The sequence below is a fragment of the Lissotriton vulgaris genome, unplaced genomic scaffold (genome assembly GCF_964263255.1).
Source record: "Lissotriton vulgaris unplaced genomic scaffold, aLisVul1.2 SCAFFOLD_1042, whole genome shotgun sequence".
NCBI lineage: Eukaryota > Metazoa > Chordata > Amphibia > Caudata > Salamandridae > Lissotriton > Lissotriton vulgaris.
In genome coordinates this window covers 663,936-688,214 of record NW_028247594.1, presented here as the reverse complement: position 1 = coordinate 688,214, position 24,279 = coordinate 663,936, and the positions used below count along the sequence as shown (strand labels likewise).

The window sequence follows — 24,279 nt, the reverse complement described above, 5'->3', positions numbered from 1 at the left end:
GGAAGAGAGAGAGTTAAACAACATGGCAGGCATATACAATCTCGAGAGTCTAGGACAGGACCAGTTGTGTGCATAGGAGAGGGGGTGGGGGTAGTTGGGAGTTTGTTTATTCAATTCGACCCACATAGTACAGGGTGTATACAGTTGTATAGACATAGTATGGGGCAGCGCCCCAGAGTCAGCGATGAGGTCCAGTAGCTCAACCAACGAGAATGTTTTGATACTCTCAGCCTTGCAATATGTTATCACCTACTTGAATGTCTGTAAGCGACTCGCCGCCGAAGCCTGGGCTGTCGGCCACTAGGCTGTGTAACTGAAGAAAGTGGAAGCTCCTGGATGGTGACCTAACGCCGCCGGCCTCCGGGTTGTAGGCAATGGCTGTGTACGATAATTGTTGGAAAATAAAAAAAAACTTGTATTTCTTTCCATAGGAATCCATTGTCTGGTTTTCACCAGAAAAGTTTCTGTCTATTTTCACAAACTACAAATATTCCTTAAAAGTTGCCTCTATGACTTAAACGCATTCTTTCAACTATTTACAGGAGATGCACCAGTGCTAGATCTAGGATCCACCACTGAGTAAGAAAAAGTAACGATAACACTACTTACCTACTAAGTGAATTTCCTCCCATAGGAGAACATTGGTGATTCTATGTGTGAAAATTTGTGTCAACTCTTAAAATTCAATAATATTCTTTAAAAATCACTACTGTAACCAAAATGCTTTTACTCAACTGTTTACAGGAGATGTCAAATGACTGAATATAGGTTTCAGTCCTGTGGTTAGAAAAGTTATCCATAAAGTAACTAATTGCATTTGACTAGAAATTCACATTGAGCTCAATGTTGCATTGTATTTGAAATTGTGTTGCCCATTGCAACAACTGTTACTACTGTACTTAAAAGTCTATTGCCTATTTGCAAAGTATTTAAACTAAAGTAATTCATTCTGAGAAAATATATTTTGTAATGTACAATGTAATATCTAAAAATAATTTTTTTTAAAATGTTGTAAACCAGTATCAAAAAAATACATTCAACGATCAATACATTAAAAAATTGTCATTGAAAAAAACCTTTGAAATTCACTGAAAAAATCATAGGTTTCAGACATCCGTGATGTCATCAGTGATGTCACTGACCATGTCATTAATGATGTAATATGTGACATCATCCGCAGTGCATTGCGGGCGTGCGAGTTATACTTAGTACAACTAACTATAACGGAGGAATTTCAATGGTTTTGTACGAGTGAAGTATCCAGCTAACTAGAACACCCCTCAAACCTATGGTTTTTTCAGTGAATATTGTTCAAAGTAGGGCTGCTTGATAATCCGTTATGTTGGCATTACAAACCGGACCATGGATCTTTTCTACTGTATAAATACCTACTTGTCCTGCTACTAACATTTTTGATATTTGAAACAATATTTCATATAACATAATCATATGTACATCATTCACATTGACGCACTCCTTACCGATTCCACAAATGAAAATATTTTATTTTCTTATTCCTCCTGATAATAAATAATTTACATGTAAGTGAAAGGCTACTAGATTGCTTTCTGTTGATACATCGTGTGACTATTTTTACCAGGTGTTGACATGAACTTTCTCTTACTCAGTAATTTTTTTGGTTGCCCATTGATTATTTTGGTTGCCCATTGATTCTTTTGTTTCTAAGTTATTGTTGAACACGTCATAATACTGATTAGATTATATATTTAAAACATGATATTTGACCTACAATACACAATTTTGTTTCTTACATTACATACTTGTAAGTAGCTCTTTATATTTTTGTCCTCAGTTCTGTATTCGGCTTGACTTTGTTGTATAGTGAGACATACATTTAATTCTACTTGTTAGTTTTGCGCTCTGTACTATATTGTTTTTGTTTGTCTTTATGTACTGCTAAAATCTATTAAAATATATTGAACTTAAAAATAATACATGTTGAAGAATTACAATGATTATGGGAAGTTAGTGTGCAGCTGAATGTGTAGGCAGTTGAGATCCAGTGTTCTTCAATCCATCCCCCCTTTTCTTTACAAGCCTGCATTTTGCAAAAATACCACACATTATTGCTTCATAAGAATAATATTGCTACTCACTATAGGGGGGTTGTCTTGGTTTGTCTTTCACCAGTGCTAACAATGGAAGACTATGGATTACTTTTGTTAAAATGAATTGGTTCCTTATCAAACGTAAGGATTTAAGAATGGTCAGCACAATTCAATGTGTTTTTATTGTGCATTAAGTGATTACAGTTAAACATCAATTTAGACTGATACCTTATTTTTACATCTCTCCAGGCAAGCTGAAGAAAATCTAATAAGAATTTACAAAATGAAAACATTTGTAATCGGAATTGGTGGGTAAGTTCATGTCAATAACATAATCGTTGATGATTGTTCAATATGGGTTGTTAATTTAATTTATATTCAACGTTGTGTTCAAAATGGAAAAATGTAGTCCTTTAATGCAAATTATTATACCAAAGTTTTTTTGTGAGAACGTACAAGATTTATTGGCAACATTTTCTTTCTGCAGTGTATTTTAATTGTGAATGTATTTTGTAAAAATTATTTTTATTTATATTTTTGTGATTGGGCAGTACACAATACAACCATGTAATTCTCAGCACATCGAACTTTAGATATTTGGCGGGACTGATCATTCCCATGTTTAACAGCGCATTACAGAGTATAGCATCTATGGTCTCATCACATTATGGAGTATATCATGTAATTGTCTTAACCCTTCACCCCCCTCTGGTTGTACATCACGTTGTGTCTAAGTATTGTACCAATGGATTCCAAAATTCTCTTGGACGCGAGAATAAACAAACTCTGCATATGTTTCTAACTGTTCCTTACAGTGTAGAATGTCTTATCGAGTTCTCTGCGTTTGTAGCTCGTTTGCTTCCCCATTTCATAGAAATACATTGTTTGGCCAGTAAAAGATCTTTGGCCAGTAGTCTGCACTTCAGTGATCTTTGTGTTTTAATCAAGCCTAATACACATCTGTGGGGTATTAGCAATTGGTTCTGATAGTATAACTTCCAATATAGGCTTCCCCTTCTCCCAACACCTCTGCGCTGGGTTACATGCTGATGTGACATGTATAAAATCAGTTTTATGGCTCCGCATCACACACATTTATTATCCCCCCGTAATTCATACTTATGTAGTGTGCTGGTGTGTAATAGGTTTTTTGCAAAAATTTGAAAGGGATAATACGTAGATTTCAGTTTTATGTAAGCATCTGCATAAGTGTGCAACAAAAGCCCCAGTCGTCTTTGGATAGAGGTGTGCCCAGCATAATGTTCCATATTGCCAGCGCTTGTTCAGTAAGCCTGTATTTTTGTGTTGAGCCGCATTATATAGTTTAGTTATAAGACGCTGCCGTGTAGGCGCTGTCAGTAATATCTGTAGCGTGTTAAGTGTGGGGGGTTCTTGAGGGAATGTTGGATACAAATTCTTGACCGCTAATTGCAGTCGTAAATATGTAAAGAGCATTATTGGTGTTTGGGCCACGTCTGGCAAGACATCTGAGGAGTATACGAATTGACCGCCGTGAAACATCTCGCCCATAGTATGCAGGCCCACTTCGTCCAATATTCCCCATGCTCTCTGCTCTTGTGTTACTGATATTTCCTAATGATGCATCAATGGGAGGGCAGGAGTGTATACTGGAAGCTTATGGGCGCGCTGCTCCAATGTGTTCCATGCTACTATAGTGTTTTGCATCTTATTTATCGCAGAACGTGGAATACCTTGCTGCTTTTGTGGTATTAAAGCGGCCAGTGGAGTCGGGTGTACTTCATCTGATTCTATGGTGACATGTGGAAGATAACTGTAGGGATGTAGCTAGTAGTGTGTGTACTGTGCTTGGGTGCAAAGGTAATAAAGTTGTAGGTCCGGAGCGCCAAAGCCTGGTTGGGCGTATGGACGTGTAAGCTCTTTCAACCAACTCTTGGCTGCCGGCCCGCTCACGTAAGCATGTCCATATGCGAACCCATTTTCATGAAGAACTGTTGCCGCAGGGTGATGGTACTTTGAGGAATAAATACAAGAAACGCGGTAAAACAATTTTTTCAATCGCTATCCGGTCGGCAAAGAATTACGTCAATCGGATCCACCGGCTCACCTAGCTTTCTAGGTTTGGAAAGTGTTTTCCCATAATTCTCACGGACCACTTGTTCCGGATCTTGGTGTACTCAGATCCCTAGGTATTCAACTGGGTCTATTTGCGACAGCAGGGTAATGTCTAGTGGAAATTGCTGTGTGGAGGGCATCAACAGGATAACCACTGACTTAGACCAGTTTATACTTAGTCTGGAGTACCTATCAAAGTGAGTGTATTCCTGTATTAGTGGATTTAAGTTTTCTGCTGGGTGACGGACATATAAGTCCATGTCTTCTGCATATAATGAGCTGCTGATAGGCCACCATTGAAACCGCAGCGCCGAGCTCGCATGCGGTTGGCGCATTTTGCATGCCAGCAGCTATGGGGTTATGTACACAATAGTGTAGAATGGGGGTACCCTTAGCTTGTACCTCTGTTGATACCAACGGATCTGCTGTGTTGCCATTGATACGAATTCTCGCAACCGGTTCAGTATACAACAGCTGGATCCAGCAAAGAAAGGTTTGCGGGCTCCCCTTTTTGCTGAGGACCGTAAACATAAATTCTTTTTCCACTGAGTCGAATGCTTTGGCAGCAATCTAAAAGGGCAGCTGCTGCAGGCAGATCAGGTTCCAATTGGTGAAATAGTGTGAAGACTGCATAAATTGTGGGTTGTCGATGGTGACGTAAATAATTAATTTACTCTCTTAATTTCTATGCAGGTAAGTACTTAATCAATAATAACTCAGATCGGAAAGAAAGAACCAGAGTCCGTGGTGTTAGAGTTTCTAAGGGTTTTATTCCTCAAAAGGAATGGTCGTGACCAGGATATCGGATTCTGACCACCACAGGGGTGTCAGAAGGGATAGAGCGCTCTATCCCTTCTGACACCCCTGTGGTGGTCAGAATCCGATATCCTGGTCACGACCATTCCTTTTGAGGAATAAAACCCTTAGAAACTCTAACACCACGGACTCTGGTTCTTTCTTTCCGATCTGAGTTATTATTGATTAAGTACTTACCTGCATAGAAATTAAGAGAGTAAATTAATTATTTACGTCATTTTGGCGCCCGAATAGGGACCCCTCCCCCACCTCACGCGCCGGTTGGCGCATTGCAAGCTCTGTCCCCTGCCATCAGTTAGATGGAACCAACGCGTACCGGCAGGATTTCCTGCATCTCCCTCTGACCCACGGAGGTGACGAAGACTGCGATCAGTGCCCAGACGAGGCGGTGAGGAGTGCGGAGGATCCCGACCAGAGCCTAGCCGAAAGAAGCAAGGTCCGAGGTGTCAAGAGGCCCACCAGTTTTCCGAAGTTTTCCGAAGTTTCCCGAAGTCGAGTCGAGTCCAGTCGAGTTTTCCGAGGCCTTCGAGTTTCCGTGCTTCCCGGTGAGTACCATTGCTGGGACGTATCTAGACGGGTTTGGGTACACAAGTCCGGTCTGCACTGTTTTAGGCAGTGTATCTGTACTGTTTAGCAGTATATCTAGTATTCTGAATTTCTGCACTGTTACACCAGTGTATCTGTACTGTTGAGCAGTACATCCAGTATAGGGGGTAGTTATCTATGTCTCAAATGTCTTTTCATGTGATTAATGTTGTGGTATGAATGTGACCGTTTAATGTGCATTATTGTGTTTCTCGTATAAAGTAGCTGTAACTAGTATTTAGGAGTAAGGATTGAGTATTCAGTAACAAGTAAACAAGATGCCGTTTTTCAACAAGTTAAAACAGTTAGGAACTAGGAAAGGAATACTGGAGGAAGAAATTCCTATCCCCCCTAGGGACACTCCAGGTAACTTTATGTATCATAAACATGGTATAGATGCCATATTGTATCTAGACTTATGGGCCGATTATACCAAACACCTAGACGAAAGACACAGATGGCCTGTTACCGGAACATGGGATGCCGAGTGCATCATGAAGGTAGAAGAAGCATTATGGAAAAAGAAAGCTAGACAATCACAGAAAGACGCCATAGAATTCTGGCGTAAGGAATCACATAAGCGTGCTGAGAAAGCACTCCGTAGAGAAGACAGACTTAAAGAATCAGACAAGGCCCAAGAAAACGAGTTAGTTACTGAAGGGATCCGAGTAAAAACAGAACAAATAGACCGTGCCCGAAACAATCTTGTGAATGGTATGTATCTCGCGGCCGAGGGTACACCTGAGGCCCTATCAGAAATACCGAAAAACTTACCGCCACCATTAGTTCCAACTAAAGTAATGCATAAGACTACTAAAGACATATTCCTAAATTCTTATCTAGAGGATGTAGCACCGGCTTACACCAATCTGCCTGTTCGTGCCTTGCCCAATGACAGGGACGGGGGTGGCACCCCGCCCCCGGATCATGTCCCGACAGTACCGCGACAGACCTCTCCCGCTCCGCCAGCTCCGCCACTTCCCATACCGAAAACTGACCTACCGAAACCACATCTACCTGATCCTACCAAACGACAAATTCAAGTTCAGGTACAGACTCCACAGGGAGATAATGCCCAAGCATCCGCTTCAGGAGGTGCGACCGCGGGTCTACGGACCCCGCCATTAACACACAGATTCAATCTCAGGGATATGCAGAGTCCTCTCACGTTCAGGTCACCCCGACTTGACGCATTTAAAGAAAACCTTTCCGTTTGCAGATATGATCCAGTACCCGGTAAAAACGATCTAATGATGTTGGCATCACTACGGTTGAGATCTGCTACTGATATCTTGCTATGCTATGTAGGAATGAAGGACCGTCTAGATAGAATATACGAGTTTGTTCAGACAGGGAAAGATCCTGACAGTATCAAGGATGCCATGGAGAAACAGAAAGTTGACATTCAAGCACAAATACTACGATTTTTTATAAATTGCCTAATAAGAGAACGAGACAGGCCTGGAACAGATCAAAGTGAATTAGATGCACTAAACAAGTGGGGTCAAAACATAGCCGAAGGAAAACATGACAAGGGGGCTTGCATAGCCAGTATGTACAAGAAAATTAGAAAAGCAGTGATAACAGCACACCAGAAAGAAAAAGCTTCCTCAGAGGAGGAAGAAGAACGTGAAGAACCAGAAAGGACTCCAGATACTATAGCGTATGTAGGTAAGGGAACTTACCTTAGGAAAGGCATCCGTCCAGAAAGCAAGAGAGTTTTTCTCTCTGCTTTAACAAACCCGAATTCTTCTGAACACCAGTTCCAGGAGACTGATAAAAGACTACGAGAAAGAATGGGGTACCATGTACTCAATTCAATGGATGAACAAGAACTAGCCCGGTCAGCCATATTATGGGCTGAAAATCCGGACATATATAATGATGAGACTTTAGCTCAGACATTTCTGAACCTTTCCCCAGACGAACAGAAATTAGCAGGTGTATACATGATTCAGCACCTCCTCACGAAATACAGAAATAAACATTCTGATCCAGGTCCCTTACACGAAACATTAGAAGCACTACTCATGGATAGATGGAGAGGTTTCAGTACCAAGTTAATACAAATAATTCTAGAACAACGACATAAATATAACACTTTCATAAGTTCTGAATATGTTCCGGCCCCGCCTCCAGAAAGGAAAATGTACCACATGCAATGCGGAAGTGGCATTGAAAGCCAGAACCCCTTACGAGAAGTACACCCAGTTATGGGTGCGGACCATGCCTTGAAACGTGTATATGTGCACACGCCACTGACTAAGTTAGAGCTGTTAGAAATGAAGAAACTAGTTCCGTGTCATGATAAAGACCCTGCAGGTTTCCACAGAGAGCTTAAAGACATGTTGTTAATGGGGGATTACACGTATGATGATATCATGAAAATGTTAAAAGTACTGTTGCCCACGGGCATTTACGAGAAATTAAAGGAAAAAGAATGGGAGGTGGGGGACACAAAGATTGCATGGGCAGAAATAGAAGACGAAGAAAGCAAACGGGTCCCAGGGGTAGGCCTTGGGGACAAGACTAAAGCATTACCCGGTTTAATAGTACAGGTCCTGCCAAGATTATTGACAACTAGAAAGGAAGATTGGGACGCCATCTCGTCCTGTAAACAGAAACATGATGAAGATACTAGTGACTTCTATTCAAGATTCGAGAAATGTTTCATTATAAATAGTGGCCTACAACCAAGTAGCGAATCATATCCACACCTTTTTGTATCAAAACTAGTCGAGAACTCCCTACCATTAGTTAAAAACAGAGTGTACAAGGTTGAAAGTACTTGGCAGGCAAATACGCCATCCCAGATGTTACAAATGTTACAATATCATCAGAACAGAATTAGAGAAGAACAAGATCAAGAACAGAAACGTATGAAAGACACCAAGATGAAAATGTTAGTAGCTCAGACGGTTCCAGCCGACGGTCAGAGAAAAGGTGGGACCCAGACAAGTCACACTACAGTTTCCGTTAAAGGGACATGTAATTACTGTAAACAGCCAGGTCATTACGTACATGAATGCCCAGTCCTGAAACATAACATAGCAACAGGTAAAACTAAAGAAAGACCGCATCCGCCTAGACAAGATCAGGTCCAGCAACAGACCTCACAAAATGTACAGCCAATGCAGAATACACAGCCTATGCATGCTCCATCTCATACAGCACAGACAGTAACAGGACCACAGCCCATTGCCGCGACTCAGCAAGTTTCGCAACAGATGTACCAGTATGCCCAGTCTGCATATCCAGATTACCCCCGATATACATGAAACAGCCTAGAGAGGGAAGGTGGTTTGCCTCTTATTGAAATTCCTGTAGATCAAGAAGGTCCTTATGTACACAGTCACGTATTGGGAAAAGACAGAAAGTTCTTAATTGACACAGGGGCAAGCCGCACCACTATCAGTCATAATGAAGTCCCAGGGGCACCCCTCTCAGGCTCACAGAACGTTTCCCTTGGTTTTTCAGGACAGCCTATTGTAAATGAAGTATCGGAACCAGTATCCTTGGCTGTGGGTCCATTATCACGAGTTACAGATTTATTACTTACGAACTCATGCCCAGAAAACTTGTTAGGAATTAAAACTCTGAAGGCTCTAGGAGCTATAATATGCTGTTCCCCGGAGGGAGTTAGACTCTTTCTACGGGATTTCAAGGGTCATTATGTTTTACGAGATTTTGATGTCAGATTGAAAAATGTACCAGATCACCTATGGGCAAAAGGCCCAGCTGACGTAGGTTGTATGCATATCACTCCATACCGTGTTACACTCAAGACAGGAGTTGTTCTACCCAGAATCAGACAATACAAGTTACCACCCGATGCTGTAGTGGCTTTACTGAAAATCATTGAAGAGCTTATTGCCCAGGGAGTGGTCGTAGAGACCGACTCCAATATCTGTAATTCACCCATCATTCCAATTCTTAAACGTACTGACCCCAATGCACCGCCAGTATATCGGCTGGTGATTGATCTTCGAGAACTGAATAAATGCATTTTACCACAGTACCCTGTGGTCCCCGATATCTCTTCCCTATTGACTGCTATTGATTCAGAAGCAACGTTCTTTACTGTAATTGATCTCAAGAACGCTTTCTTCAGTGTACCTATTGATCCGGAGAGCCAATATCTCTTCGGATTCAGTTTAAGTGGACGAAGTTTCAAATTTTCCCGCGCACCTCAAGGATTCACAGAAAGCCCCAGCATCTATAGTCAAGCACTGAAAAGACAACTAGATTGTATTCAAATGCCAGTTAACACCGCTTTACTGCAATACGTCGATGATCTACTGATCACCGCACGAAGTGAGCCCGAATGTGAACAAGCATCACTGACAGTTTTACATTTTCTGGCAGACAAGGGACACAAGGTGTCTCCTTCGAAGCTGCAATTCTGTGTTCAGCAAGTTGTGTACTTGGGTCACTTGCTGTCCAAAGTGGGGAGACAGCTCACTCCCGATCGCATTCAGTTAATTGTACATATGCCACGACCCCAGACACAAAAGGAAGTGCGGGCCTTCATAGGCCTCACCTCGTACTGCAGACAATGGATTCCTCAATATGCATTTCTAGCTAAACCACTCATCCAGTTAACGACGCAGGAGGCAGCAACTTCGACTGTCCTCCCTTGGACTCAGGAACATACACAAGCCTTTGAGGAATTAAAGAAAGCATTATGCCAAGCACCAGTTTTAGCGACACCATGTTACAGCAAACCGTTTACTCTTTTTGTTACAGAACGTGATGGTACAGCATTGTCTGTCCTCACTCAAGATCAAGCAGGTTCACATAAGCCTTGCGCTTATTTTTCAAGTACATTGGACTCAGTAGCCCAGGCACTCCCTGCGTGCTTAAAGTCAGTAGCAGCAACAGCGTTAGCAATCAGACAGAGCGATTCAATTGTTTTAGGCCATCAGTTAACAGTACAAGTTCCACACTCTGTAGAGGTTCTTTTAAACAGAACTCAGACTCAACACCTGACTATAGCGCGACTGACAGGTTACGAATTGACACTATTCCAGCCACACATAGAAATCAGACGCTGCAGTATCCTGAACCCAGCAACACTGTTACCTACCATTATGACAGACCCAGCCCCGCATGATTGCATAGAGATCATTAATGCAGTAACAAAGCCCCGACGAGACTTAACAGATGTTCCATTGACAAATCCAGACCTGACACTTTATGTGGATGGTTCATGTATGAGAACAAGTACAGGAGAGTTAGTGGCCGCGTATGCAGTGACCACTGAAACTGAAGTGAAAGAAACACATCGTATCGATACACTGTCTGCTCAAGCGGCAGAGCTCATCGCTCTGACCCGAGCCTGTATACTAGCCAAGAACAGAAATGTCAACATATACACTGATTCCCGTTATGCGTTCGGAGTTGTACACGACTTCGGCATGTTATGGCAAGAACGAGGTTTTCTGACCTCTCATGGTGCCAAGATCCAACATGGTCCCCTCATTCAAGCACTGTTAGAAGCAATACATCTGCCTTCAGGCATATCCGTTATGAAGTGTAAAGCACATACTAAAGTAACAGATTCTGTTTCCCAGGGTAACGACCTGGCAGATCAGACAGCGAAACACACAGCATTGACTCACACTCAGACAACTGACACAACAAAGACAATAGGATCGACAAATTGCATGACAGTCAGGGATCCCGCACTAGATGTTATTGATATACAGACACATGCTACTCCAGAAGAAATAAAGAAATGGATTGAACTAGGAGGGATCCAGACAGATCAAGGTTGGATGACGAAGGGAAAATCTACATGGTTTCTCCCTGACTCTATGGTTCAAATCATGATTAATACAGCACATAGCCCAGCACACCTAGGAGAGAAAGCGATGTTAGACAGTTTACAAAATCTTTGGAACAATAAAGACTTACGAGCAGCAGCGAAACAGAAAGTGCGTACTTGCATGATCTGTTGTCAGTTCAATCCAGGTAAAAGCGTCCCTGTAGAGCAAGGTGGATTTCATCCTCCCGATCACCCTTTTGAAGTCCTCCAGATGGATTATATCCAGATGGACCGTTGTCGAGGATTTAAATATGTTCTCGTAGTTGTCTGTGCTCTGTCCCGCTGGACCGAAGCATACCCAGTCCCAGATTATACTGCTCCGACCACTGCCAAGCAGCTGGTTCGTGAATTCTTCCTACGATACGGCTTGCCTCGTGTCGTGTATTCAGATAACGGTCAGCCATTCTCATCTGCGTTAATGAAAGAAGTTTCTTTATTACTGGGATATCAGTGGAAATTCCATTGTGTCCGACATCCCGAAGCCGCAGGCCTTGTAGAGAGGCATAACCAGACACTAAAGATCCGCCTTGCCAAAATATGTCAGGAGAAAGGGGTCGACTGGATAGTCGCCCTGCCAGTGGCACTATTCTACATGAGAATGGTTGCCCATTCGAGATCAGGGCTATCCCCGTACGAGGTGGTCTTTGGCAGACCACCGAATATGTGGGGGACGCCCATTCCGAAAAAGATTACTGATGTTGATTGTAATATGTTGACAGATTACCTTGCCTCCTTGATGTCTGCACTCCAATCATGTCGTTCACAGGTTGCCGCAGCCTTCCCTGACAACACTGATGTAAAGCCGCATGACGTCCGTCCTGGGGACCTTGTCCTAGTGCGCAATTTTGATAGAAAGAGTCCGTTGGAGCCCCGCTGGAAATCACCGAAGACCGTCCTTCTCACCACGAGGACCGCCGTGAAGATCGAAGGGAGAAAGGGGTGGGTTCACACGAGTCATGTGAAAAAATTTTTGGGACTGAAACCTGATCGAGACTCGTCCACCCCCACCAAAGACTGTGTTGAGCCTAAAGACTTTACAGAATCTGAACGAGAAAAGACTCCCCAAGAAGAGTATCGCATGAAACTCCGATCTAGCAAGTCAGACAGTTTAATTGTTTAAGTCCTCCCCTAGGTGAATCGGTTAAATAGTTTCTGACATGTATCCCCTAGATCGAGATAGAGATAGAGAGAGAGAATATAAGAAACGTACATATTGTAAATCACTGCGTAGTCACTGTATAGTGACACTGTTAATCATGTTTATTCTGAGTATTTTAATTATTGTTGCGAGCATCCTTTTACCTATCTACTACCCTATTTTCAAGCGTGAACAATCTGCCTACAATGTCTCTGCTGAACACACTTTTAGCAAGTTACCTCCACATGAACTCTCCTACAGACTTGCGCTGCGCAACAATACATTCATTAGTATGCTACATCATTCCCATCAAACTAACAATGCTACAGACTGCTGGATATGTGGCCGACTCCCTCCCTTCCAGAATTACAAGGGAGCTCTGCCCCTCTTTCCGTACCCGTTCACTCACAATGGCTCCTGCGGTGCATGGTTCAAAATAATTAATTCCTTAGATCCTGATATTGCTGTTTTTGACGGGGGCTGGGTTTGGGGAAACCTGAACTTAGTCCTGCTCGACGTCTGTTACCCTGATAAGAAGGGACTCCCCACTAGAATAGGAACTGATCTAGAAAATGAAGTGTATGGACTAGGTAACTATACAATTAGCCTCATGATTCTTACTGTTGAATCCGAAGACGCACCTGTTATACCCACTATGTCAGTATTGCCAGTTACTGGTGAATTATGTATCAGGAAGAAAGGTTCAGTACACTTAGGTCATAGTAAATGCACTACTGTGGTCGAATTCAGCGATCATGGAAAATCATCCTTTAAAGCTATCAGTCATTCCTACTTTGTTTGTGGTCATACCGCATACATACGTCTACCTCCAGATTGGGATGGTACCTGTTACATTGCATTCCTTCTGCCACCTGTTTTCCTAGCTCCCCCTGATTACCATAGAAATACTAATCTAGTAAAGAATAGACCCAGAAGAGATATCCCACTTGTCGACTACACAGAAACGGCATGGGAACAGTACACCGATTTTAATAAAGGATTCTTTTTCTTTTTAGGACCTGTTCAGAATAGTAAATTAATACGTAGATTAACTAGAACGCTTGAAGCAGTAGTGAATGAAACTGCCTCCGCCTTAGGTAACCTAACAGAAGAACAGTCCGCCATGCGGGTTGTTGTCCTTCAGAACCGTCTTGTTATTGACGTCATCTTGGCAGATAGAGGCGGAGCCTGTAAGGTCATCGGGTCAAGTTGCTGTGTTTTCATACCACAAAACGCACCATCTGTATATCAAGCTATTACACGTCTCCATAAAATTGCAAATCAGATACATCAGAATCCAGGCACCTGGACTTGGTCCGGTTGGTTCTGGACAACGTTAACCGCTTGGGGATGGAAGATCCTATCCTTCCTAGGCATTGGCCTAGTCCTAGTATTCAGTTGCTGCCTGTGCCTGCAGTGTGGGCCAGCGATTTGTGGACTATGTGCCACCTCTTGTATTGAACATTCCAGTTTTTTCTCAAAACGTAAAAGAAAGAAAGAAGAACAAATGATGTTACAAGAACAAACTGATCGATTCATGAGGATCGATATATCATGAAGGGTCCGTAGGGAACAAGGAGGGAATGAGGAAATATAAATTTTATGGTCAAGTTGTGTTCCCTAGCGCGTACCCCACCGACTCCATGTACCAGCTTAAAGTGCATGTAACTTCCCTCCTGTGCCAGCTATGAAGACGCAAATACATTTGCGTCCAACGTTAACTTGTCCTCTTTCAGATCCACCCTGAATGGGTTAAATAGTCCGTTCCTAAGTATGCTATGCCAACGTCTTTTTGTAGTGTACTTTACATGTTTTTCCTGCTCTGGCAAAGTAGGCCCTGAATTTCTGCCATCGAGCCTCTTTTTCTGGCTTCTGACTATGACAGCCTCAGCCCAGGCTGCTTCTGTACCCGTGAACTCTGACTTACTTCCAGCGCGGCCCCTTGCGCTCAGCTCAGCCTGCTTTCTGCTTTCTGCCAAGACTGACTATAACCTTCGAGTTATCTGTTCCGCTCCTCGAAAATGCATTCCTGCCTACCAGCTTCAGTAAACATCCTCCCCAGCTGCAGAGCCAAAAGGGCCGACCTGTCTCAGTGCAAGTAATTCATAGCCTCTGTTACCATGCCTCCATGGAAGGCCCCGTGCCCCACGCTTCTCATGCAGACACTTAGGCGCTTATACACGCATCCACAGTTAGCATAGAATAGCTTCTGCCCTAGAGACCTTTCCGCCCAGATAATATGGTTCCTAAACATCAGATATCAGATATGATAGAAGTACAAGTTGATCTGACATGCCAGACTTCTGTCTCTTTCCGTCAGTGTAAATGTCAAGTCCCCTGCACCCCTCCAATCACACGTCATGCAGCTGCGCGCGCATCCAAGCTTCCGATTTCTGCTGACATTGCCACATTTCTGCTTGATGCCACCCACTTACGTCACCTATCAGTGACGTTTTCTAGTTCACGCCTAGTTCACGCCTCTTGATTACGTACTAGTACCACGTGTATACTGTTATCTTGTCTTCTCTCAACTGTTACGCCTCCTACACTGTATTCTTATGAAATGGATTAAGTATATAAGCTATGTATTGTCAATAAAATGTAGCGCTCTATCCCTTCTGACACCCCTGTGGTGGTCAGAATCCGATATCCTGGTCACGACCATTCCTTTTGAGGAATAAAACCCTTAGAAACTCTAACACCACGGACTCTGGTTCTTTCTTTCCGATCTGAGTTATTATTGATTAAGTACTTACCTGCATAGAAATTAAGAGAGTAAATTAATTATTTACGTCAATGGGCGGGCTGGAATAAATCCTGATTGGTCATGTAGTACTAGGTGTTGCATCAAAGGTTATAATCTAATGGCAAGTATATTGGCAAACATTTTGGCATCAGTGTTTACAAGGGAAAGAGGTCTGTAAGAATCACTGAGGTCTGGACTCTTCTCTGGCTTAAGTAATGTTATTAACAGAGCCCTTCGTAAAGTTATGGGGAACACTCCTCTTTCGGAAGCTTAAGTGTACATCATGAGCAGATGGGTCAGTAGGTCAAAAGCTACTGTGTGAATATACCTTTGTAGGGGTACACTGGTGCAGAGTCACCCTTTTGCAGAGGCACTCCTCTTTCGGAAACTTCTGTGTACATCATGAGCAGATGAGGGGTCAATGGGTCAAAAACGACTGTGGAAATATACCTTTGTATGGGTACACTGGTGCAGAGTCACCCTTTTGTCCACAGGTTCAAAAACCAACAAAGTAGAGATTAGCACTGGAGTAGGAAGTAAATAACAAGTTTATTAATCTCTCATGAGTGTGACCACGTCCACACAGCACTCTCGTGCTGGAGGAGGTAGTACACTGGCTTCACAGACCAGTGCCCTTTTTATACAAGATTTGTGCAGTGTGTGCCTGTGAACAGAAATAGGAAGAACACATTTTAGTAATGGTTATCAGCAAACAAGGGCAGATGAAAACTACATGGTCAGCTAAGTGGGAGGGGGAGAAGAAATGTTTATGGCAGCAGTAAATCATTGACATTTAACATTTAACAGATGTACTGGCAGCTACAACTCTCAGCACGTACATTGCTTTTAGCTGAGTAAGCTAGTCAACTAAAATAGATAGCACAAGCAGAGTGAAAAGACGAAAGAATTACAAAAGAAACTTGAATGGACACCACAGCTAAAAATGGCTGCAGCTTATGCCAAGTAAAATATTACACCTTTTCCACAGACGGCCCTTTTGGCTTAAGCTAAGACCTTTTCTTATGCTTTAAAAGGGGTACAATAAATGTGATGTGCATCAATCAGCATCATATTGCTGACTTCTCGGTCTATTGCTAAACAGGAATTTACATTTTGGACATTTGTTTTAGATGGCAAATAAGTAGTACAAGTAAAAAAAATAGAGAAGGAACAAAGCATTGGCCAGCATTGTATACATAAACAACAATAAAAGAGAAGTGGATTAATTATGAACAAGGCCAATATTATTTTCAAGCCCCATACAGAAAATACGCTCCAGAACCATCCAGCCCAAGTCCATGTTTTTGAATCTTGATGTATCTCAGTGGCTATTTTATATAGTTTGGAGATGACTGCATATACAGAAGGAGAATTGTCTGTTGTGAAGACACAACAGCCGGATCCGATGATACAGCATGCTCCAGTCTACATTGTTCCCATGTGGTCTGTCTGGTCGACTACAGAGACATCGATTGCACGTTTTCCCCTACTACCAGCATAGCGATTAAACAATTGCAAATCTTGATGGTAGGTTGGAGGAGCTAAAAACACAGGTGGTAGAATGTTCTGATGAGGAGGAATCTTGCCACAAACCCAACAGTTATTAGCATTGCTTAGCTGGTGTTTCTGATGCAACATTTGAAGAAATTATTTCTCATGTTTTTGCCGGTATCCCTGTTAATGTTGCGGCAAATCAAAATGATGGTGTTCTTTTGCAGCAAGTGATATAAGAGGCTCCAGGAATTACTTCCTCTACTACCCACGTTACAGTAACAATGATGGCAACAGTCAAAGTCAGACCAAGGATGCAGATTGTACAGCCGTTGCACATTGTCGCAGCGATCTCCTTCTTCTTAGGCGAGCTCATTTTCATTGGCAAACAACAAAAAAAATTATGCCCTAAGGTCCTGGGCAGACGTCGGTTTCTTCCCTAACATTTAGACGAGTAGTCACTGTAAGGCTACTCCCATTTGTAGTCCGTCTTTAACCACCCAGGACAATGTCTCAAACAGTCTCTTTCTGCGATGAAATGTCTTTCTTCCTGGATCGAAGCAGATATCTAGATGTACCAGGGATTGTGTGGTCTGGGAAGACTTCCTCAGGTCCTTCAGGTAACACAGCTTGTCCTCTCTCTGAGACCAAATTGTTGCGATAATCTGTCAGCATGGCAGGGCTCACATGGGAATAGCTTCCCGCACCTGCTGATAAATAGAAGACAAGCTGTCAGTTAACTGGGACAAATAGTCACTCATCAACATGTCTGGGATACCTAATACAGGTGCAGAACAAAGGGCTTGGTGTAACTGTTGGAAGGCGTCTTGGCACTCAGCAGTCCATAGGAGGGGCAAAAAAGGGCCAACGAAGGTTTAGTATTGTGTGAAAAACTGTCTACAAAAAGAAGTGAGGCCAAACAGTGCGCAAACATCCTAGTCCGGGGTACAGGAGCATCTACAATGGTCTGAATACGGTCTGGTGTGAATGCACGTCCCTCCTTAGACAGGAGGTGACCTTAATAGGTAACCTGCTGTCTACAGTATTGTAATTTCTGTCGCAAGACTTTGTGATGATGGAAGGCAAGAAAAGATAACAATAACAGTGTTTCTTCTTCACACTAGGTAAGGATGCCAAACAGGATCTCTCAACCATTGGATAATTGTTATTTAAAATAAAACGCACACCTTCCGAAGAACAACGTATTGTGGCCCGAAGATATTTAAGCATATCGATGCCCACAATATTTTCCAACGTGTTAGGGGAAAGCAAAAATGGACATGCTGCAATGAATTTTTCAAGTCCGAATTCAAGTGGCTGTGAAAGTGGGCTAGGTGTAGGTGCCCCGAATCCTATCGATGTTATCATTGTGCCAGACAGGGGAGCCGTAGGAACCCAATATTTTAGACAGAGCACTACGGTTAGCCCCTGTATCAACCATAAACCGATCAGTAGATCTCAAGACATTTGCTTCAACATAAGGACCCATTTGATCTACTGGCACCTCAACCGGTTCCTTACCCCGTCCTAGGAATCCCTATACATAATCCGAATCTGCAAGGGCATCAGCAGAATAATTAGACATTTGATATTGATTTTGTGTATCAAAAGTATTAGAGTAATTTGGTCCTTGTTCAACTGCTTCAAATCTGGGGCGAGCTCCTGTACCTCCCATATTCCCTGAATTCCCTGGGCGTTTTCTCACACTACCCCTTCCCCATTGGTACTGCTGACCTCACAAAAAAAGGGCACTCAGAACGCCAATGCCCAGTCTCTTTACAATAAGCACACTGATCAGGGGACACAATTGCTCAAGGGAGAGGGGGCTCCCCAGGTGTATACATTGCACCTCCGCCTCTTCCACCTCCCCTAAATGGTGGACCATATACTCGAGCCAACATAACTTTTGTCTTTAATTCTTTAACCTTCTTATCCTCCCCGCCTTTCGCTTCCGGTTCCTGTCGCTCACAATATTGGGCCATACTTAAAAAGGAAACTGGGTAAGACGTGGTCCAAGAACTCTTGCTGGCCTTTAAGCGACTAGCTATTTCCGGTATCATATTAGCGGCAAATTTATCCAAAAACAAATGCTTACCCCTATTTCAGCCAATGACTGACAACTAAAATCATGGAATGTTTCCTCAAACCGTGAAAAGAAGTCAGAAACGGACTCATCTATTTTTTGTTTACAGGACGCTAACGTAGTCCAATCTATTTTCTTAGGGGGTATGAGAGTCTTTAACTTAGTCACAATAGCTTTAGGAAGCTCTAATATCTCCTTCTGATGTTTCTGCGCAGGCTCCCTTTCCGCATCTATTTCTTCTAAATGTTCCCAGTTATCACCATTTGCTACATTGTCATCTATTTTACATATTGTTTTCAACATATCAAGAGGCAAAATAAGCCCAAAGAGCATATCAATATCTGGCAAGGTCATAGTGCAGGAGCTAATGGCTACTTCCATCTCATAGAAGGCGTCAAGATTTTTCCAGGGGTTGGGCAAAGCAGCTATAAGAGCCATCACATCAGCTCTAATCCAAGGAGTATAAACCCACTTATATATAAAATATCCCTTTGCATCATTTTAAGTTTATCATCATTTGTTCCTGCACCCTTAGGAGGAACATACAGGGGTGCAGCTTCACACATAGGTTTTACAGTAACTGTAGTGCTACTGGGTGTAGCCTCTTCCACCGGAGCATCGACATTCTGAGCTTGAGATTGAACCACTTCCATACCTCTGTTTTCTAGCTAATTCTTGGTCCTTTTGTAAACTCAATGATGCATCTAGTATTTTAACCTCTCGTCTAATCATATCAGCTAGGTTTCTCTGTTAATCGTTTGTAATCAGTATTTATATCAGCTGGCTCTAGTTCCTGAGAAATTTGTCTATAATCAAATATTACCTCCCAAACATTTTTCTACAAAATAAAATTGCTCTGCACTGTTCCACTGTTGACCCATAGTTCCAATGAGCAATGCCGCATGAATTCGACGAGCCTTCTCCCTAGCAGCGGTTTTTAATTTATCTTTTTTTGCTCTAGTCAAAGTAGAGCGAGTCTGTCGCCCATCTTGTTTATCTTGTTCTTTGTTGTCTTGTTCTTTGTCGTCTGAAGACAAATGCTCGTCGAGACAAATGCTCGTCGTCAGAAACCTCAACAGAGGCCCTTGGAGTGGGAAATGTATTCGGGGTGGGGGTCGTTCTAATAGGTTGCAATCATCCTGAGGCGATTAAGTATGGGATAAATAGGGCACCTAATAGGATACTGGCAATTTACCTCTAATCGACGTTCTCTATCTTCTTTTTCTATTTTTTCCTACTTTTCTTTATTTTTAAATTATAGCACTTATTGATATATCGATTTTCGTTGTTCTTTTTCTGCTATAGCTTCTGCTCTTTCACTCTCTTGAATTTCATTCTCCCACATACGCACACAATCAAACATCCTGTCTACTTTTTCTTTTAAATAAACACTGCTCTACATATTGAACCTTTTTAAAATGAAATGACCCATTCACTGGCCATTGTAGAGCAGAATCTTATTTTGTGTATTTGTTACACAGTGGACCATACATTATGGAAGAAATACCATTTTTGACTTGCATGTCTCTATTTGGTATCCCCTCTGGGGGAGGGCTTACTTTTTTCTAAACTTTGTTTGGTACCACCAGAACAGCAACACCATCTACGGAGTGTGCTGAGAACAGGTAAGCTTCAAAAATATATGTAAAATATTACTACTTCAAAATATTCAAAAAGGAGAAAAAATCTCCATGTTACCAGCCTTCAAACTTTGCAAAGATTGAATAACAGATTCAAATAAAAAGCCCATGCTTAACAAATCAAGAGTGCTACTTGGTATACAACGTTTACAACGCAAGCGTTACAACGAAGTACCATTACCACGCGGTTATAACAACGAAAGTTGTTACAACGAATTGCGCTGGGTGGCGCTCAAGGATAGTAAATCATTTATTTACTATCCCAACACCTTCCCTACTATCCACGGGGACTGGTGTTGGAATAGTAAATTATATTTTTTTAAATTTGCGCCCCCCCAACGCAAGTCGTTGTAACGACTTGCGTTGTTACAACCGCGTTGTAATGGTACGCATTGTAAAAGTGTGCGTGATAGTGACGTACATCAGTGCTACTTTACAGAAGACTCCAACTCCCACCTGCAGATCTCTGGTCGACCTAATGGTCACTACAAAAGTGTGCCAAAGAAAACCCCAGTTAAGACCGGCAACCACCTGGAGGGTCAAATCGGGAAAACCGGAAAAGTCACGTCTGCATGCAAAGACCAAGGTCTACTCGTGCAGTGCGCTTCCTCATCAAAATTCCAATCCTACATCAAGAACACTCCTTCGGACGGCCGCGTCTCCAATGGGGTCCCACGACGGGCGCCAACTGTAGAAATATACCTTTTTAGGGTGCACTGGTGCAGGGTCACCCATTGTCCACGCGTTCAAAAACCAACCGAGATCAGCACTGGAGTAGAAAATAAATAACAATTTTAATAATCACTCATGAGTGGGACCACGCCCACACAGCACTCGTGCTGGCGGAGGTAGTACACTGGCTTCCAAACCAGTGCCCTTTTTCTACAGGGTGTTTGAAGTGTAAGCACATGAACAGAAATAGGAAGAACAAGTTTTAGGAATAGTTATCAGCAAACCAGGGCAGATGAAAAGTACATGGTCATCCAAGTGGGAGGGGGGAGCAGAAATGCTTATGGCAGCAGTAAATGATTGACTGTTAACAGATGTACTGGCAGCTGCAACTCTCAGCACGTATATTGCTTTTTAGCTGAGTCGGAGTCAACTAAAATAGATAGCACAAGCAGAGTGAAAAGACGAAAGAATTACGAAGGAAAGTTAAAGGGAAACCACAGCCAAAAATGGCTGTAGTTAATGGAAAGTAAAATATTACACGTTTTCAACACTCCTTGTAAAATTCACCCGGTAGGCCGTCTGTCCAAATGCCTTACCATTTGGAAGGGCCTTTATTGAGTCCTTAACTTCGTCTTCTGTTATAGGCTGAATGAATTATTCCTTATATCGGTCAGAGAGCCCGGCCAGAGCAACGTCCTTCAGGTAGTCCATAAAGTAATTATAGTCAGCTGTGTGGAGTACAGATTGAATAATAGTCTGTGAATACCCCCATTATAGGCGGTGTCATAATGTGTCCTTCCTTGTATCTCAGTTGCAGTCAGAGCTTACAACATTAACTAGAGCACTCACCCTAATAATAAAGGATCTCAAATAATGAACCATAAATACAAGTTTGAACAGCATTAGCTTTTGGACAACAAAATTACCTGAGGGGGGGGGCGTGGCTTTCAGCCGAGCGGAATGGCCGCACTCTGAGGCGGCTCCTCGGCCCTCGCAGTTTCTACAAGCACTAATCCTGTGCCGGTGCTCCTGTTTTGCCCCTGTACTTGGGGGAATATCTTTGCTGACCACCTGGACTCCCCCATCCCCTCCTCAATTCCCTCCTGACCCTGAACGTCAAAGCTGACTCCCGGGGCCCGGCTCTCCCTCGGCCTAAAATGGCGGCCGCGACCAGTGGCGATGCACGGCAGACTCCGGGGCTGCTGGGAGAGCCTAGCTTCCTCTGACGCGACAGTTCGGCCCAGTCGGGGCTAAAGGGGGCGATTGCCCATTGATCTAGGCTGGTCCCATCCTGCTGGGCCCCACGAGCAACGTCCAAGGTGTCCGGAATCGGGCCCACCCTGACGCCCGGCGCCTCAACTACGTGAGCCCCCGGCTTTGGGCCTGCTGCCAGGGACTGCCTTCAAGCTGCCCAGAGCGCCCGATCCGGTCTGCGCGAATTGCGGCCTATTGTACTGCCCAGGTGGACTGCCTCTCGCCACCTGGACCTGCTGCTGTGCCGCGGAGAGCATTTGGACATCCAGGAGGGCCACAACTGCATGATTGGAGCAAACTGGAGCGTGGAGGGTAGTGCTCACCCCTCCACCTCCACAGCCTGACTCAGTATATCTGAGCCATCCCCTGAAGCCTGATACGTCTGTGGTGGCTCAAACTGTGAGAGACCCTCCCCCCCCCTTTATTGGAGGTGCCGGCTGGACACTGTACCCTAGTGCCGGCTGGACGCTGCCTTGGGCCTGCCACTGGAGCCCAGGGGGGCCTACCTTGCCTCCAAGCGCAGCGGCGACACTGCCACCCCCACGGATCCTGGTGCTTTCCGATGAGAGCTGGCCCCGATGTGTCCCCCTTCATTCCTCCTGGGCGGTCAGGCTGGACCCCCCCCCTTGCTGAGAGTCGAGGAGTGTGACCTGCACGCTATACAGCCGTGAGTAGAGCACCTGCTCCCCCATACACTTGACTGCTGCTTTGCCCCATCTCTCCCGGCCCCCGCCTGCTCCCGAGACTATTTATAGTTAATATCCTGACAGGTGCCGGGACTACTTACCTGTCCGAGGATACCGGGGGCCCCCCTCCAGATCGCACGCTCTTCAACCCTGCGCCACTGGGTCATATTGCACGTGTTCACTTCACGATGGCCTCTAACAAAGGAGGTAAGCCCTCCAACCAGCGACAAATTAACAAACTCCCATGGGGCTCTTAAGGGGAGCCCAAGGACGCTAACCCCGATAATGCATCTAAAACTGCGACTCCTCCTCCTGCGACTCGGCCCCCCACTCTAGAGGACGTGATGGAGGCGATCGCTGGGGTCCGTTCCTTGCTAGAGACCCGTATAGACTATATTAACATTGAAGTGACACTTCTGCGTGCGGTCCTCCACAAAATGGACACTAAAGTAAAGGACATAGAAGTCAAAACCACAGCGCTTATCGACGACACCTCCACCCTCCAGCAGCAGGTGGCCCAACTTCAAAAACAGCAGTTGCAAATGGGGGAGCTCCTTGATGACTATGAAGGGCGTGCGAGACGCAACAACCGCCGCATCCTAGGGGTCCTGGAGCGACTGGAGAGGCCGACTACTGATCTCTTCGTGGAGGATTTGGTACTCCTACATCTCTAACCAAAAAAGCTATCTAACTATTTCTCCATTGAGAGGGCACATAGGGTCCCCGGGGGCAGGCCGAAGCCGGGTGGTCCCCCGCTCCATCATTGCCAGAGTGTTCAACTTCCGTGACCGCGACGTCATCCTTCAGACAGCACGTACGGGACCACCCGTGCGCCTGGACAATGCCCAAATCACGATCTTCCCTGACTATACGGTGAAAGTTCAGGCTCGTCGGCGCAGTTTTCTAGAAGTAAAGAAGGCACTCCGCGCTCAATCCATCAAATACTCCATGCTGTTTCCCGCTAAACTACGTGTGGAATTGGAGGGCAAGACTTGGTTCTTCGAGTTCCCTGCTGAGGTATGGGACTGGCTTGAGGGGTGGCGTCAACCGGCTGCCACTCAGAATCGTCGCGGACGATCAGCCGACCACTTTGGCCCAGAGATGCTACCAGGGAGGCAGGATCTATTCACGGATACTGCTTCCGGAGACCAATCCTACTTCCTATCGTCTGGATCCAA

The 24,279-nt window shown here is 44.0% G+C and overlaps 1 protein-coding gene across 2 annotated transcripts in view; it reads left to right on the top strand.

Moving 5' to 3' along the window:
* Nucleotides 1–24,279, top strand: part of LOC147665142 (nicotinamide riboside kinase 1-like) — a 265,258-nt gene that overhangs the window by 27,191 nt on the left and 213,788 nt on the right. For both annotated transcript variants that reach the window (XM_086949734.1, XM_086949735.1), the window contains one exon: nt 2,319–2,381. In XM_086949734.1, coding sequence (XP_086805860.1) covers nt 2,353–2,381 — 29 coding nt within the window. In that variant the 5' untranslated portion in view covers nt 2,319–2,352. The remainder of the gene's footprint in view (nt 1–2,318; nt 2,382–24,279) is intronic.